We start from the raw sequence: 14398 nt of genomic DNA, 5'->3' as shown, positions 1-14398 counted from the left end.
GTTTCTTATCATTCTGGCCCTTAACCTTTTATTGTCTGTCCTTGCATTGTTACATAACTCTCTTGTCTTTCCAACTAATATCTCAGCGAAGGGCCTTACATCATCTGTATCTTTTATAGTTCTTGGTACATGGAACATACTCAAAAAACACTTGAGAAGGAAAGAAAAGAGGGAGAGAACAACAGAGAGAAGGAGGAAGAAATGAACAGAAGTCTGAACATGATGTTAAAAATACGTGCTGCCTGTAGGGAAGAAGCTGGGTAAGGAAGAAGTCAATTGGAAATAGAAACTGTAACTTAGCAATGAAGGTAAATGTTTGACTTAGTTTAGCTTAAGAAGAAGAGAAAAGTTGTTAATGTTGTCTTTATGTGAATAAGCCAGGTCACAGTCAGGGCAGGAAGCACATGCAACTCAATAACTGAAGAGAGTTTAGTGAAGGGGTTATTATAAGGCGTAGCAGGGTAATGAAAACTAATGGGGACTGCCGAAGAATCCTGGAGATAGCAACAGTCCAAAGCCCTAACTAAAAACACTGGGGAAAGGAGCAGTCCCTGGAACCAAAGAAAGAATCTGGAGGAGAGGGGTCACAAGAGCGTGGCCACAAGTAGAGGAAGGCATGTTCAAACCATGGCCAGGCAAGGAGGAAGCAGGGGGAATGAATACTCCAACTTCTCTCCTTGAAGCACTTCCCATTGGCTGAACCATATGAGAAGCCAGAGAGCCATGGAGGACTCCTCTAGGAGTCAGCCTCCCAGGGGCACAGAGTAGCTTGGAGCAGGGTAGGTAGCAAATGGGATGGGCTGGGGCAACAGAGAATATGATAGCACCCCACACTTTGCTAATACAGTAAGGGCTTGCTCAAAAAATATTCTATTATGATTAGGTGAGGAAGTGGGGGAAAGAGGAATTTATCTGGGAATTTGAAATAGATGGGGTAAAACACAAAGGTAAAAAGGCCTAAATCTCTTTAACAGACACATAAAAACTAAAGAATTACATAGGAATATAAAAAAGAACCATAATTTAAGACTCAAGGAGCGTTTAATCTTTCAAAGATTACCTTTGTGTTTTGAGAATGTAGAGCCTCTTTTAGGGCCATTTTTAGATTTTTGTCCCATAGAGATTGTTTTAGTTTTGGAAAATCCATCCCTGAGCTTATCAGATGCATTGAAATATACCAATCTCAAGTGCAGTTGACTAGTTGACATATCTTCTTTTGTAGGTATTTCATAAACATCCATTATTTTCGTTGTTGCAAATTTCTTTTTGTTTTCAAAGCAAAACTTATCTTTCAGCTCCCAAATATGTTTTTGACCCTGAAAGAGCCCTTAATCCTGTCCCCAGATGCCGTGCCTGCAGTGGTTACTGGAAAAAATGAGGCTGGCTGCCTCCCTTCAGCATGTGTAAAGCCTGATGTTTGACAGCAGTATCCCCTCCAATGAGCATTTGCTGGTGGTTGGATCTAACCAGGATTATAGTTACCTGCCACAGGCTTTCAGAAGCCCAACTTATTTCTTTTTTAAGATTGCAGTATTTCTTGGGCTTTGCTTTAATCCACATATAAATGTCATGTCACCTTCTGAGGGCCTTCAGGGAAGGACATGACATGTGCTTTATTCCATGAGCTCACTTTTGGACTTCTCAAAGATTTCTTAGAAAATACTATCTTGTGTATTTTATCAGGTAGTCAGAGATAATTTAGCAAATCAATACAACCAAACACAGAAATTATTTTCTTAGTGTCATGCTTGGTAGCAGCAAATGAACAAAATGCCTACCATGTGTCAGATTCTCATGGTCCTGGACACTGCCATGATCATTCTGTCATTTAATCTTCCTAATAACTCTTTGAAGTCAAGATCATAATCACCAATTTGACCTGACAAATCTGAGACAGAGATTCAAGTGAGTTGCCTAAACCCAGGCAGAGTAGGAGTGAAATTCCAAGTGCCCCTAACAGCAGTGCTACTGAGACATTCAAGACTTTATTTTTTTTTTACCTTTTTTACTTTGGTAAAAATATCTCACATGTCTGAAATAATCTTTTTGTAGTCGATGTTGTGTTAAATGCATCTGTGACTATTCGTACACTTGTAAATAGTTGTGGAAATCTAATTTGATCTTGCTTCTAAAGAAATTATAAATGGATGTAGAAAAAAATGGGACAATAAGTCTTCTTTTAAATTGTAAGCAACAATTTCTTGCCTCCCACGTTCCCAGTGTAGCTTTTTCTGCCTCTATAACTCCAAGAACACAGACTGTCTTCCATTAGAATAAGTTGTTTTTGTCAGCAGGCTTTTCCCTGTGCACTTCTTGAATTTGCTTTTCTACTTCCTTGTTTAAAAATACCTCCATGATGAGCCTATATTTCAGTTTTGATATATTTTATGAGTGGAAAGGAATGTACAGATATTATATCATTTAATATTACTGTGCTAACGAAAATGTAAACTCTTAGAGGGCATGTATTTTTGTGTGTTGTGTGCATTGCTATAATCTCTGTGCCTAAACTGTGTTTAATACAATAAAAGAACACACACAAAAATTTAACCAGTCATAAGATACATTAGTTTTACTCTCTTCTAGTATCCTGGCATTGGCCTTAAAAACTGTACCGATTTCTTAAATAACTCCCAGTAAGTCCTTCCTTTGTAAATGGTCCTATATAAGGTAAACAAAGTCTAACTATGTAGTTGGAGTTACTGCCTGAGTTTTACATATATCCTATACTTGGTCTCAGTCACAGATTAATGAGCATTCATTAGGAGTTTATGTAGACCACGATCTCTAAGAGCACAATAAAAGTAACTGTCTTTTCTTGGTCAGCTCTGCCTAGCCATCACTAGTACAATGCCCAGCACAAAGTCACCACTCAGTAGATATTTGTCAAAGCAACAAATAATGACAGAATCCAAAATCATAATAATTTATGCCAGTGCTCAGCAATGAATATATGTTTAATAAATATTTACTGAATTTCACTGAATATTGTGCTCAAGGAGAATCATGCCATGCGTTCCAAATTAAGTGCATTACATTTGAATTATCAGCTGTTTGGGATTATCTATGTGGCTCCTCCCCACTGTTAGGGTGGTAAATTGAGATCTTACTGCATCAGCAAACTCCCCAAATCTGCTCAGTATTTGGTTTCCACAAGACTAGTTTACTAATTCTAACGATGGCATATTTAATTTTAAAACTAGTGCATACCATGATATCGTATACTGTCCATTACTATTCCAATAATAAGAACTCTTTTTCAGAGCAAATATTAGTTATTTACTGACTGGTCCTTTCTTTTCTTTTCTTTTTTTCTTTTCTTTTTTCTTTTGTTCATTCATATTTTTCTTTTCTTAATTCTGAATGTCATGTACTGTTCCTTTCTTTTCTTTTCTTTTTTTCTTTTGTTCATTCATTTTTTCTTTTCTTAATTCTGAATGTCATATAAACATATAAAGGCCTAAAGGCAAGGATCCTGACAATATTGCAAGGTGTGTTAGGGTTCTCTAGAGGGACAGAACTAATATGTGTGTGTGTGTGTGTACACACATACATATATATGGAAGAACTAGTATATAATATATATAAAAAGGGAAGTTTGTTAAGTATTAATTCAAACAATCACAAGGTCCCACAATAGGCTGTCTGCAAGCTGAGGAGTAAGGAGAGCCAGTCCCAGCTCCAAACTGAAGAACTTGGAGTCTGATGTTTGAGGGCAGGAAGCATCCAGCACAAGAGATATAGATTGGGAGGCAAGGTCTAGCAAAGTCAAAAACAGTGACTAGACAATCAGCTTAAAAGGACAGACACTTGACTTTAGGTTTATAACATATGGTCCATCTTCTTGGCTCTTGAGTTACATGAATTGCGTCATGTCAAGATGACGCAGGCTTCCAGATTATAGTCACTTCTTCCCTCTAGTTCCCATAAGAATTAAAATGGTTTGACTTTAATTCCAACGAACATAACACATTAATCTGCTTCACATTAGGTCAAGTGAGTCTAAAAATACGCACACATGCACAGTACATACACACACACAAACATGCACAAATGTATCCTAAATAGATAACCAACTGGTGAACACTCTAAAACAGAAAGATCACATATTTCTATTGTTCCTTTGCCTTATGACTGGCAGATTCTTTGTAACACAAATCTCTCACTGGGAATAATTTTCAAAGTATATAATATGAAACCAGTTGTTTCTGAATAAAGCAATCAAATAGAATTATAGCTGATGCAATCTATGGGGGTAGAAATGGTGCCACCAATACAGATACACCACTTAAGTAAAGGAGAAAAATGTTTAAATAGGTACATGGTGTCATCTTGTTAATATAACTATACTACATTAGTTGTCAGTAAATTTAAGCTCTGTTAGACATTAATATATTAATCACTATATAAATAAACATAAGATATGAAATAAGAAATTGAAAAGTTTAGTGCATGACCAAATTCTTCCATAACAGGGAATATTTTTATTACAGAAATTTATAAAGAAATTTAACTTAAATTAAAAATTTTAGTCTCTTTTATTGATAAAAGTCTTTTTCCATTATCAACAAGACAATTTTCTTCCCTCTAAGTAGAGTTTCACAAATCTCTCAGCTGAGTCATTATGAAGATCTTTTGGTGTGCTCTTTTGTATTTGAAATATCTCTTGCTTGAAATTAAATTCAGTCCTAAAATAGCAACTATATCATCTCCTAACCACTTCCCATTAGTAACAGCAAACTCCAGAGATTAGCAGAACAGCATTCATGTGCCTGGAAAAAGAACCTTATGGATGATTTAAGCATAAGACCTGGCTACTTACTAAGGAGCAGTGCACACATATTTGTAAATATTAATGCCAGACAAAAATGAAATCTGACAAAGTTGAAATCATGTACTGTACAGACTAACCTAAGCAGAGTTCCAATTTTGCCTTTCAGCATTATTTCTTGCAGGGTTGTATAAGCAATAAGCTCATTAACATCAGTGTAACTGTCCCCGAAATACAAGTGGATTCTGGAGAAAGTAGGTAGTACAAATGAGCTCTCTTCAACACTAAGGTGTATAGCAACTGATTTTTCAGAGAACATGAAGCCTTATACTTGAGATAAATTCCCTCATCTGCTGTCATGATTGACAGGTCCATTTGGTTTGTTTTATGGGGGAATGGAACAGGACTGGGACCTGACTCAGGGCAGAGTCCTCAGGTTTGGGGCTCTTTTGTATAACTGCCCACAAGTGCTATCTACTGTCACACTTCTTTAGACCTGCATTTTCAGATTTTAATATCAGCAACCAATTCTCTTCTCTGAGCCTCAACACAGTTATTCTTTAAATACAGTTCTATTTCCTTGGTAAAGTCTCCTTTGAGGTACTAAATTTAGCACTGTCAATCAGAAGAACAGGTGGTATGTGACACTACCAAATAGGTCCTCTCCCATCATGCTTTCCTAAGACAGCCAATCACCCAGGGCCCTGCCTAAGGATGCGGGGCTGTCAGCAGATCTGGTGAATATAAGGGCAGGCCAGACCCTGGCTCTTGAGCAGTCGTGCATTCCCAGCCTCGCCTCGGGTGTAGGGATTGCATAGAAAAGCAAAACTACACAGTCTTGACTGTGTAGTTTTGTTTTTAGGATTAGAGGCTCACCGATTCATGTCGGAGATGGTCAGAAAAACCAACTCTCCATAGGACGTCGTTTCAGAAGCAACCTTGGGCTTAGTCCCACCCTTTTTAGGCACTCTTGAGAAATCAGGTGAGCAGCAACTTTTCTTATTTTAATAGTAGAGTCACTTTCTTATTGATCTCTGGCTCCAGATTATTTGTGTGTGCTAAATGCCTTTGTACAAGTGTTTGTATAACTACTTCTTGCTAGTGCTGACCCATTATTTAAATCTGCTTGTTACATTCTGTTTTAAAATGTCTGAACATTTTTCCTTAAAAAGTTGAAAGCTTTAGCATATCAGCTAAATGATTCCATGATTCAAATTGCTTAAGTTCACTTCATCTTCTAAAAGTTGAGGTCTGAAATGTTGAGAAAAATGTTTACTTCTTTTCTAGACTCTCTTTGTCTGTTGAGAATGTTCAAGGTTATATTACTCAATGATAAAGTGAAGCACACCAAGAATAGCTCTGATAAAATGCATGTGGTATCAGCTACACCCTGATGACTTTTTAAGGGAATCAACTGCTGAGGTATCAGTTGCAGGACAGTGACAGAACACTTGCCCACTGTCAGTCAACCTTGGAGAGTTTAGGAGAGTTTATTTTAAGAGCATGACATTTTAGATGCATACCTTCAGCGCCAGTTAGACAAAGGCCTGTGAAGAGCAAGTGCTAAAGCAACAAAATTTACCTAGACAATAGGAATGTAAGATCAATTTAAGCTGGTTAATTGCAACATAGTTAGAGATTTGGAATAAAAAGATATAATTGTTTTCTAAAATGTTCAGAATCTCTTCATGCATTTTAATTCAGCGCACAGTCCAATTATATAGTTTGAGATAAATGTTGATGCTAAGAAGGGTAAGAAATAATGTTTAAAGGAAAGGCTTCTTACTTCTAAATACACTTTGATTTCTCATCTTCCTAGAATTCGATTACTAATTGTCAATGCCTGTAATACACAGATATATAATTAGGTATTCTATATCTAAGAAGACAGATATTTTTAGATGTACTAGCTTGTAAACAGAAAACGTTAGACACAGAAAGTTGTTCGTCCCAAAGATAATATGCTACAAAAAGGAGTTTCTGACAAAAAATTTATGAAAGCTTTTGGATATTATCTGAATTTTCCAAATATAAATTTTATTGTCTCAGAGAATGCTGTTTTCATTGTTTTAACTAAGTAGAAAGTTATAAAAAGGAACAGAATTATCACTGAGAAGATTATTGCTCCATGAAGTTTTAGTAAACAAAGAATTTAATGAAAAATAGTAATGAAGTGATTGACAATTCAGAAATGTTCTATTTCAGAACAGAATAGTCATGTTGAATAATTAGGTATTTATGCATCAGAAAATTCTTCACATAATCTCTCTGAAACTGATAGGCAAAGTACTTTCTTGCACTTAACAAAATGACTTAACTGCAAATTTTATATTCGTTTCTTTGATGTTGAATATTTTACTTTATGAAAGCATAGGCCTTTTCACTTCATCTACATTTTACACCAGCCTTCCATTATTCAAAGTTTGCAAATTGTTCCATATTAAGAACTCAAGCCAGCATTTTTCTTTCAGATCTATAATAAACTTTGGACTGTTCACTAAAATTTAAATTTTTCTGAATATTTACTTCAGCAGTAGCAACATTTACTGCACAGTTACAGTATGAAGAAATGTTAAGAAATAAAAAGCACCGTATGCTGTCTACGAAAAGTTTGCGTATTTGATAAGGCTTGCCAAAGCTTTTCCAGTCAGGAAAGAAATTACAAAGTTCAGATTTTTGCTTCTGGCAACTATTTTAAGTAATCAGATAATGTCTGAATCAATGTCAACTTTATAAATATAGAGTGAATGAAAAATATTGGGGAAAAGGAAAATTTTTTTAAATAATTGTCACTTACACATTAAGCTGATGCAGAGGTTAATTTAATTTAATTTCATTTTTTTGAGATGGAGTCTCACTGTGTCACCCAGGCTGGAGTACAATGGCACCATCTTTGCTCACTGCAACCTCCACCTCCTGGGTTTAAGCAATTCTCATGCCTCAGCCTCCCAAGTAGCTGGGACTACGGGCATGCGCCACCACGCCTGACTAATTTTTGTATTTTTAGTAGAGACGGGTTTCATCGTGTTAGCCAAACTGGTCTCGAACTCCTGACCTTAAGTGATCCTCCCGCCTCAGCCTCCCAAAGTGCTGGGATTACCGGCATGAGCCACCGCGCCAGGCCCAGAGGTTTATTTGACATTTATCACATGTCTTGTCTCTCTAATTACACTTCACTAACCCTGCATTGCTGTGGTTTTCTTTTTCTTCAACTCTGAACCCGATTTTCCACTATTGGTAAGAATGTATATTCCCTTTTTGACCACTAGGGTTCATTCCTTGCTCTGTTTGGCTAATATTTTTTTCCATTTCCCCTTACACTTGCTTCTTCGGGTTAGGCTTTAAGGAAACTCAATGATGAACTATGCACAACTGTTCAAACCACAAAAGAGAAGACCTGTCCATCACTCTAGGCCCATAGACGACCTATGGAGTAATCCATTTGGAGAAACGTGTGTCTCTGCTATCTGCAAAGCAGCTCCAGAGTGACCCTTAGCTGGGACACCCTAATTTATTTTCTCTTCTTTTCCAGAGTGCCTAGAAAGATGACAACTCAAGCACCGACGTTTACGCAGCCGTTACAAAGCGTTGTGGTACTGGAGGGTAGTACCGCAACCTTTGAGGCTCACGTTAGTGGTAAGCTCACACATCCACACATTTGCTTTTATTTTCCTTTGCCTCTGCTCCAGTAAGTTAACGTTAGTGCAGGACTTGATGCCAACTTTAAGCCCTGCTTTCACTTCGGTAAATTAGTCCAACACTATGGAAAGGTCATTTTAAGGGTGTACCATTCACAGAGTACTGACAAAATCTGACAATATAATGGCTTGAAAATGTTTTATTCATCTTTGTTATTTCACAAAGCAAAAATAATTAGCGTTGGATTAAAATTGCTGTTAGAATCCAGCAGCTAAGTAGGACCAAATTTAGTCATTCTATATTTGGGTTCAGCTGCAGAGCCAGACTGGAAGCCAAGAACTCAAGCCCAATAGAAGCCAGCCACAGAGCCACTGGGTAGGCAGTCTGGGTTGCCTGCTCTGGACACCTGAACTTCAGTTGGTTCATATGCAAAATAACAGTGCATCTAATTTTCCTCAGAGGCAGAGCTGTTCAGTAATTAACCAACTCCTCATTATTTTATTATTTTATTTTCAGTCTTTATTGAGTGATTCTAATGAGTTAAAAGACTCCAATCATTTTGAAATGACAGAAAATAATATGCTTCTCGGGTTTCTCTATTTAAAAGGAAGCAAACACTAACCCTAGAATTTTATTTGAAAGGAAGTTCACTTCTTTTTTGCCTTTCTTTTTCTTCCTCACAACTCGGTTTATGGATGGTTCAAAAAAATGCATGGTATCATCTTATGAAAAAATGGGGAGTAGTTTATGAACTATATTGTAAATAATTTTAAAATTAATCAATATTTTATCTTTCTGTAGTATTGTAACTAGCCATGTAAGATTGATACGGGTTAAGAAAAAAATCATGCTTAATTCTTAATTTAGTGTACTTCCATGGTTCATTGCCCACTTCTTTTTAAAAATTTTATGGCTTATGATAAAGATATAAAATAATATTTATTTTTTTCTCTTTTTTTCTATTGTATGCACCAATTTTATTCATAACTGGATAATACTTTATTTTACATTGCACAAATGTCATATAATCATTACTTATTTTCTATTGTACATATATAGACCAATGAAATTCCCTCTTCTTGCATGATAAAGTCTTACTGACTTCCAAATAATTTACTTATTTATCTGGTAGCACTCAGTAACTTCTGAACTCCGGAACACATATGACTTCAGTGGGAATTTGCCTCCTTGAGAAGTAGTGGAATCTGGCTACTTCATATCTTCGTGTTCCTTCCAACTATATGCAAATAAATTGTTACAAAGACACTACTGAAAATGTCCAATACACATAAATCAGTCCAATAAACTATTTAATTGGCCATAGTGGGAGATTGGCTAATGTATAAACAACAAAATAGACTTTCTCTAGATTATCTTTACCTCCCAGTCTACGTAGATAAAGCATCAACCTTTATGCCAAGTGCAAAATAAATCATGCTCTGAATGTGCCTCATACATTCTCAATGTACAGAGTTTTAATATATTTAAAACCTCAAACCATGGACATGTTGTTCTCGGCTCTACAATTTATGGCAGATAAAGAGAATTTGGCTTTCCAGCTGCAATTCCAATGATACATGTTGTTCTGAAAGACTAGGTTTCTTATTATGAGAAATTGCTTGTCCATGTTACAATGTTTATACTGATTGCACTTGTGAAAGCAGAAGAGTCCAAGAAGACAGTGTCACTGTAACCACAGAGAGAGGAAGGCATGCCTCCTGGGCCTGTCAGGGAGAACCTGGAGATCAGTTTGCTGCTTTTGTTCTTCACTTGCTCTCAAGGAGGACAACAGTCACTTTTCATTTCAAATTTTCCTTGGTTCTTCATTTTTATAAGTCCCTTTCATGATTTTAATGATGTCTATTAAATTGCATCAGATAGAGCCCTAGGCAGGAAGGCAGGAGATGGAAATTCTGGTCCCCTCTGTGTCACTGCTAGCTGAAGGACCTTGGAAAAATCATTAGGCCTCTTTTGGCCTCAGTTTCCTCCCTTGCTGCCTTCCTAATGGTCTGCAAGTTTACACATTGATCATGCAACTGTTGGGTTTTCCCTATCATTAAGTGGCATTCCATGCTGGAAAGCTTTTACAGATTCGGACAAGGCAGTGAACATGATGGGACAGAGCAGACGAGTTTGCGGTGCCCACTCAAACCTAAAGATGGATTGTTCTTGCTCTTCAGGTTTTCCAGTTCCTGAGGTGAGCTGGATTAGGGATGGCCAGGTGATTTCCACTTCCACTCTGCCCGGCGTGCAGATCTCCTTTAGCGATGGCCGCGCTAAACTGATGATCCCCGCCGTGACTAAAGCCAACAGTGGACGATATTCCCTGAGAGCCACCAATGGATCTGGACAAGCGACTAGTACTGCTGAGCTTCTCGTGAAAGGTAGGCTGGTAGGGACCTGCCAATCCTCTGCTCCCTCAGAGGACATTTCTGGCAAATTGGGAAAGGGGTCCAGAAAAAGCTATGGGCATAGGTAGATGCAGCTCTTAAACTAGAGAAGGGTCTACTGGAGGCTGAATTATTTGTAACCAAGTTGTTTGCCTTTTGGAATTTAATTTTCCTCTAGAGTACATCATAAAAGTGGCTGAGAATCAGTTTCTCTATGTACATATTAAACACTCAAAAGTATGTTAAGGAAATATTGAAAGTCATGTTTCTCAGCAAGTAGAAAAGCTTGGAACCTTGTTTATAAGTCTATTAAGGAATAAGACATATTCTCCAGGAAAATGTGAATCTCCAGGAATTCACACTTTAACAAGTATCCAGATAATCCTGATGCCGGTGGTCTACAGACTACCCATTTAAGAGGCATATAAACATACCCAGAAGAAAACAAATGCCTGTTTATTATTCAAACCCATGACACTGTTTCCCCAGAAAAATTATCACCAATCTTAGTGGCCTGTTGTTTTTCTCTATCCTTTACTACCTAGTGAGACATTATTATACAGAATATTGCATGCTTTTACATGTTTTATAACAATATCCTACATGAGCTACATAAAGTTCCATATGCTTATCCAATAAACTGTACATTCAGTGATGTTCAATTATAGGGCTATAATTGACCTAAACAGAACCCACATCAAGTAACTTCAGGTAGAACTTTAGCATGCACCCAGAAAATTCACGAATGGAAAATACACAGGGTTGGCAGCACCTGCTGTTGTTTATCACTCAAAATCATGTCAAAGTTAATTCCATTCACTCCTCACACTTGTAAAAAATTTCTTTCAACATAACCAAAAAAATCCCCTTTCTGTAATGTAATTACAATGAAGTAATGTGATTATTGGGATTAACATTTTAAATGTAAGTAAATATTTGGGTTATTTGAATACCTATCAAGTTGGAAAAAGTTTAGGATTTTAAAAATTAAATTAAAAATATAGTGATTCTTTAAGTAACAGGTGCACCCATCATAGCAACCACTGGAATTCATTTTAATGCAACTTACTGGAATATGCAACATGGCCTTCGCATATTAATAGAGCACTAGATGTGAGGTTGAGGGAGAAGTGCCAGAAAGAGTCTCAAGAAATGTTATAATAAAATCTAGAGCTTTTATTTAAAACAAAGAAACAAAAAGTGTTGGCCTAAACTGCTAAGCAAAACAAAGCAAATAAGATAAAATAGGGTGGTGAGAAAGCCTTCTGTAATCTCCTGGTTCCATTCTTCCTGTCATCGCTGGGTGAACTGGGTTCAAGGACAGCTAAGGATGTTTAGATTGGCGAGTCATCACCTGGTTTTGGAATTGGAGTTGTGATTGTTTAAAAATTACCTTGTGGGGAGTGCCCTGGCTCTCACTCCTGACTTTGTTCTCTTGCCCCCGCAGCTGAGACAGCACCACCCAACTTCGTTCAACGACTGCAGAGCATGACCGTGAGACAAGGAAGCCAAGTGAGACTCCAAGTGAGAGTGACTGGAATCCCTACACCTGTGGTGAAGTTCTACCGGGATGGAGCCGAAATCCAGAGCTCCCTTGATTTCCAAATTTCACAAGAAGGCGAGCTCTACAGCTTACTGATTGCAGAAGCATACCCTGAAGACTCAGGGACCTATTCAGTAAACGCCACCAATAGCGTTGGAAGAGCTACTTCGACTGCTGAATTACTGGTTCAAGGTATGTGCTGGAGGTTGGGAAACAGAGAGAAGGGGAGAGAGCTGGTTTGTGACGAAGTGGGACCAAGGGTTCACTTGCCACCTCTCACAGCCCTGGGAAGAAGGCTGTGAGCTAATACAAAAGCCAGCTTTTCGACACCCATGAAAAGTCCCTGAGATTCTAGGCAGGAGCGCAGAATGGAAGCAATCTGTGCTTATGAATCTCATTATAAACTGGAAAGGGTTTCAATTAAGTGATCTACATTTCCAAATTATTGGCAAATAATGAAATTTTAAAAAATCGTTCTAAGTAAATTTTTATCTAGTAATGAATGTTTTCTATTTTTAAACCTAATTTATATTCATGCAAAATCCAAAACTTTCTGCAGTTTTCTCTGTTGAGATACCCAGAAAATCTTTTTGACTTTGTAGTCAGAATTAACAGAATCTCTTTTAAAATGGGTCATTGTGCCCCCTCCTAAACATTCATCTTTCCCTTCCCACAGGTGAAGAAGAAGTACCTGCTAAAAAGACAAAGACAATTGTTTCGACTGCTCAGATTTCAGAATCAAGACAAACCCGAATTGAAAAGGTATTTTTTCTATACTGTTGGTTTTCAAGCCTTTCAGATTGTTGCATCCCCAGCTATTCCTCCTCAACGTGGGCTTTGTTTTAATCTTTTACAGAAGATTGAAGCCCACTTTGATGCCAGATCAATTGCAACAGTTGAGATGGTCATAGATGGTGCCGCTGGGCAACAGCTGCCACATAAAACACCTCCCAGGATTCCTCCGAAGCCAAAATCAAGATCCCCAACGCCACCGTCCATTGCTGCCAAAGCACAGCTGGCTCGGCAGCAGTCCCCATCGCCCATAAGACACTCCCCTTCCCCGGTCAGACACGTGCGGGCACCGACCCCATCTCCGGTCAGGTAAAGCTTCCATAGAAAGAGCAGGTTATTGCACATTTTGGAACTAGGTTTTGAAACGAGAAAGATTCCCTCGCCCCCTCGCAGGGCGTGAGATGCGGAGAGTGGCTCGCTTCTTCAGTGTCCCGCACTGCTCAAACCTCTAGGGGAGCATACAAACTGGCAGGTTGTGAGCCTCCGTGTTCCTCTCAACATCCAGCCGCTTGTGTGTCTACCTACTAGGGTCTCAGGGGTTTTTATAGGCATAGGGTGGGGGCGTGGCAGGTCAGGGTGATCTTGGGAAATGCAACATTTGGGCAGGAAGGCAGCAGTGCCTGTCCTCACCTAGGTACGTGGGCACAGGCCTCGCTAGGGACCACGCCCTTCTCTTCCCAGCACTTCCCAGCCCTCCTCCCGTATAAGTTTCATGCAATCAAAAATGTAGCAGGTGACAAAGGAGGTAAACCAAGAAGTTATTGAATGTGATTTTCACAAATCCTCACTGTCCACAGGTAAATTGAAGACCCTTAAAAACTTCTGAATTCTTATTTATATTTCATGTAATAAATATCTACTTTAGGGGCCAAAATATGGCACAATGAAAGGAGAAGAGTACAGAAGTTAGAGTTGAAAGCCCTAAGGACAAATCAGCCTGATCACTTAACAGTTTGATTTAGGGCAATAAGTATAAATAATAAAATAATTGTTACTATATATGGATCACTTCCTCTGTCAGACTGGAACTATACGTACATTATCTTATTAAATGTTCACAACCTGTAAGAATTATCCTCAATTTTATTGATAGGTAACTGGAATTAAAGAAGTTAAGTAGTTTATTTAAGGTTTCAGTTGTGTCATCTGTAAATTAAAGAGAATCACAGTAAGAATGACCTCAAGCTGCATTTTGGGGGTTCAATGAGATAATTAGTTGAAAGTGCCTTGTAAATAGTGCCAATATTCTTATATTCAGACAGT

The 14398-nt window shown here is 37.9% G+C and overlaps 1 protein-coding gene across 1 annotated transcript in view; it reads left to right on the top strand.

The window, feature by feature from the left end:
• Positions 1 to 5541: 5541 nt before the first annotated feature.
• Positions 5542 to 14398, top strand: part of TTN (titin) — a 272956-nt gene continuing 264099 nt past the window's right edge. Inside the window, exons 1-6 of the mRNA XM_026454265.1 lie at positions 5542 to 5753; positions 8304 to 8407; positions 10591 to 10794; positions 12248 to 12535; positions 13020 to 13105; positions 13200 to 13444. Of these exons, the coding sequence (XP_026310050.1) occupies positions 8317 to 8407; positions 10591 to 10794; positions 12248 to 12535; positions 13020 to 13105; positions 13200 to 13444 (914 nt within the window). The 5' untranslated portion in view covers positions 5542 to 5753; positions 8304 to 8316. The remainder of the gene's footprint in view (positions 5754 to 8303; positions 8408 to 10590; positions 10795 to 12247; positions 12536 to 13019; positions 13106 to 13199; positions 13445 to 14398) is intronic.

Source organism: Piliocolobus tephrosceles, chromosome 11, assembly GCF_002776525.5.
Source record: "Piliocolobus tephrosceles isolate RC106 chromosome 11, ASM277652v3, whole genome shotgun sequence".
Lineage (NCBI taxonomy): Eukaryota > Metazoa > Chordata > Mammalia > Primates > Cercopithecidae > Piliocolobus > Piliocolobus tephrosceles.
This window is presented reverse-complemented; position numbering and strand designations above follow the sequence as displayed.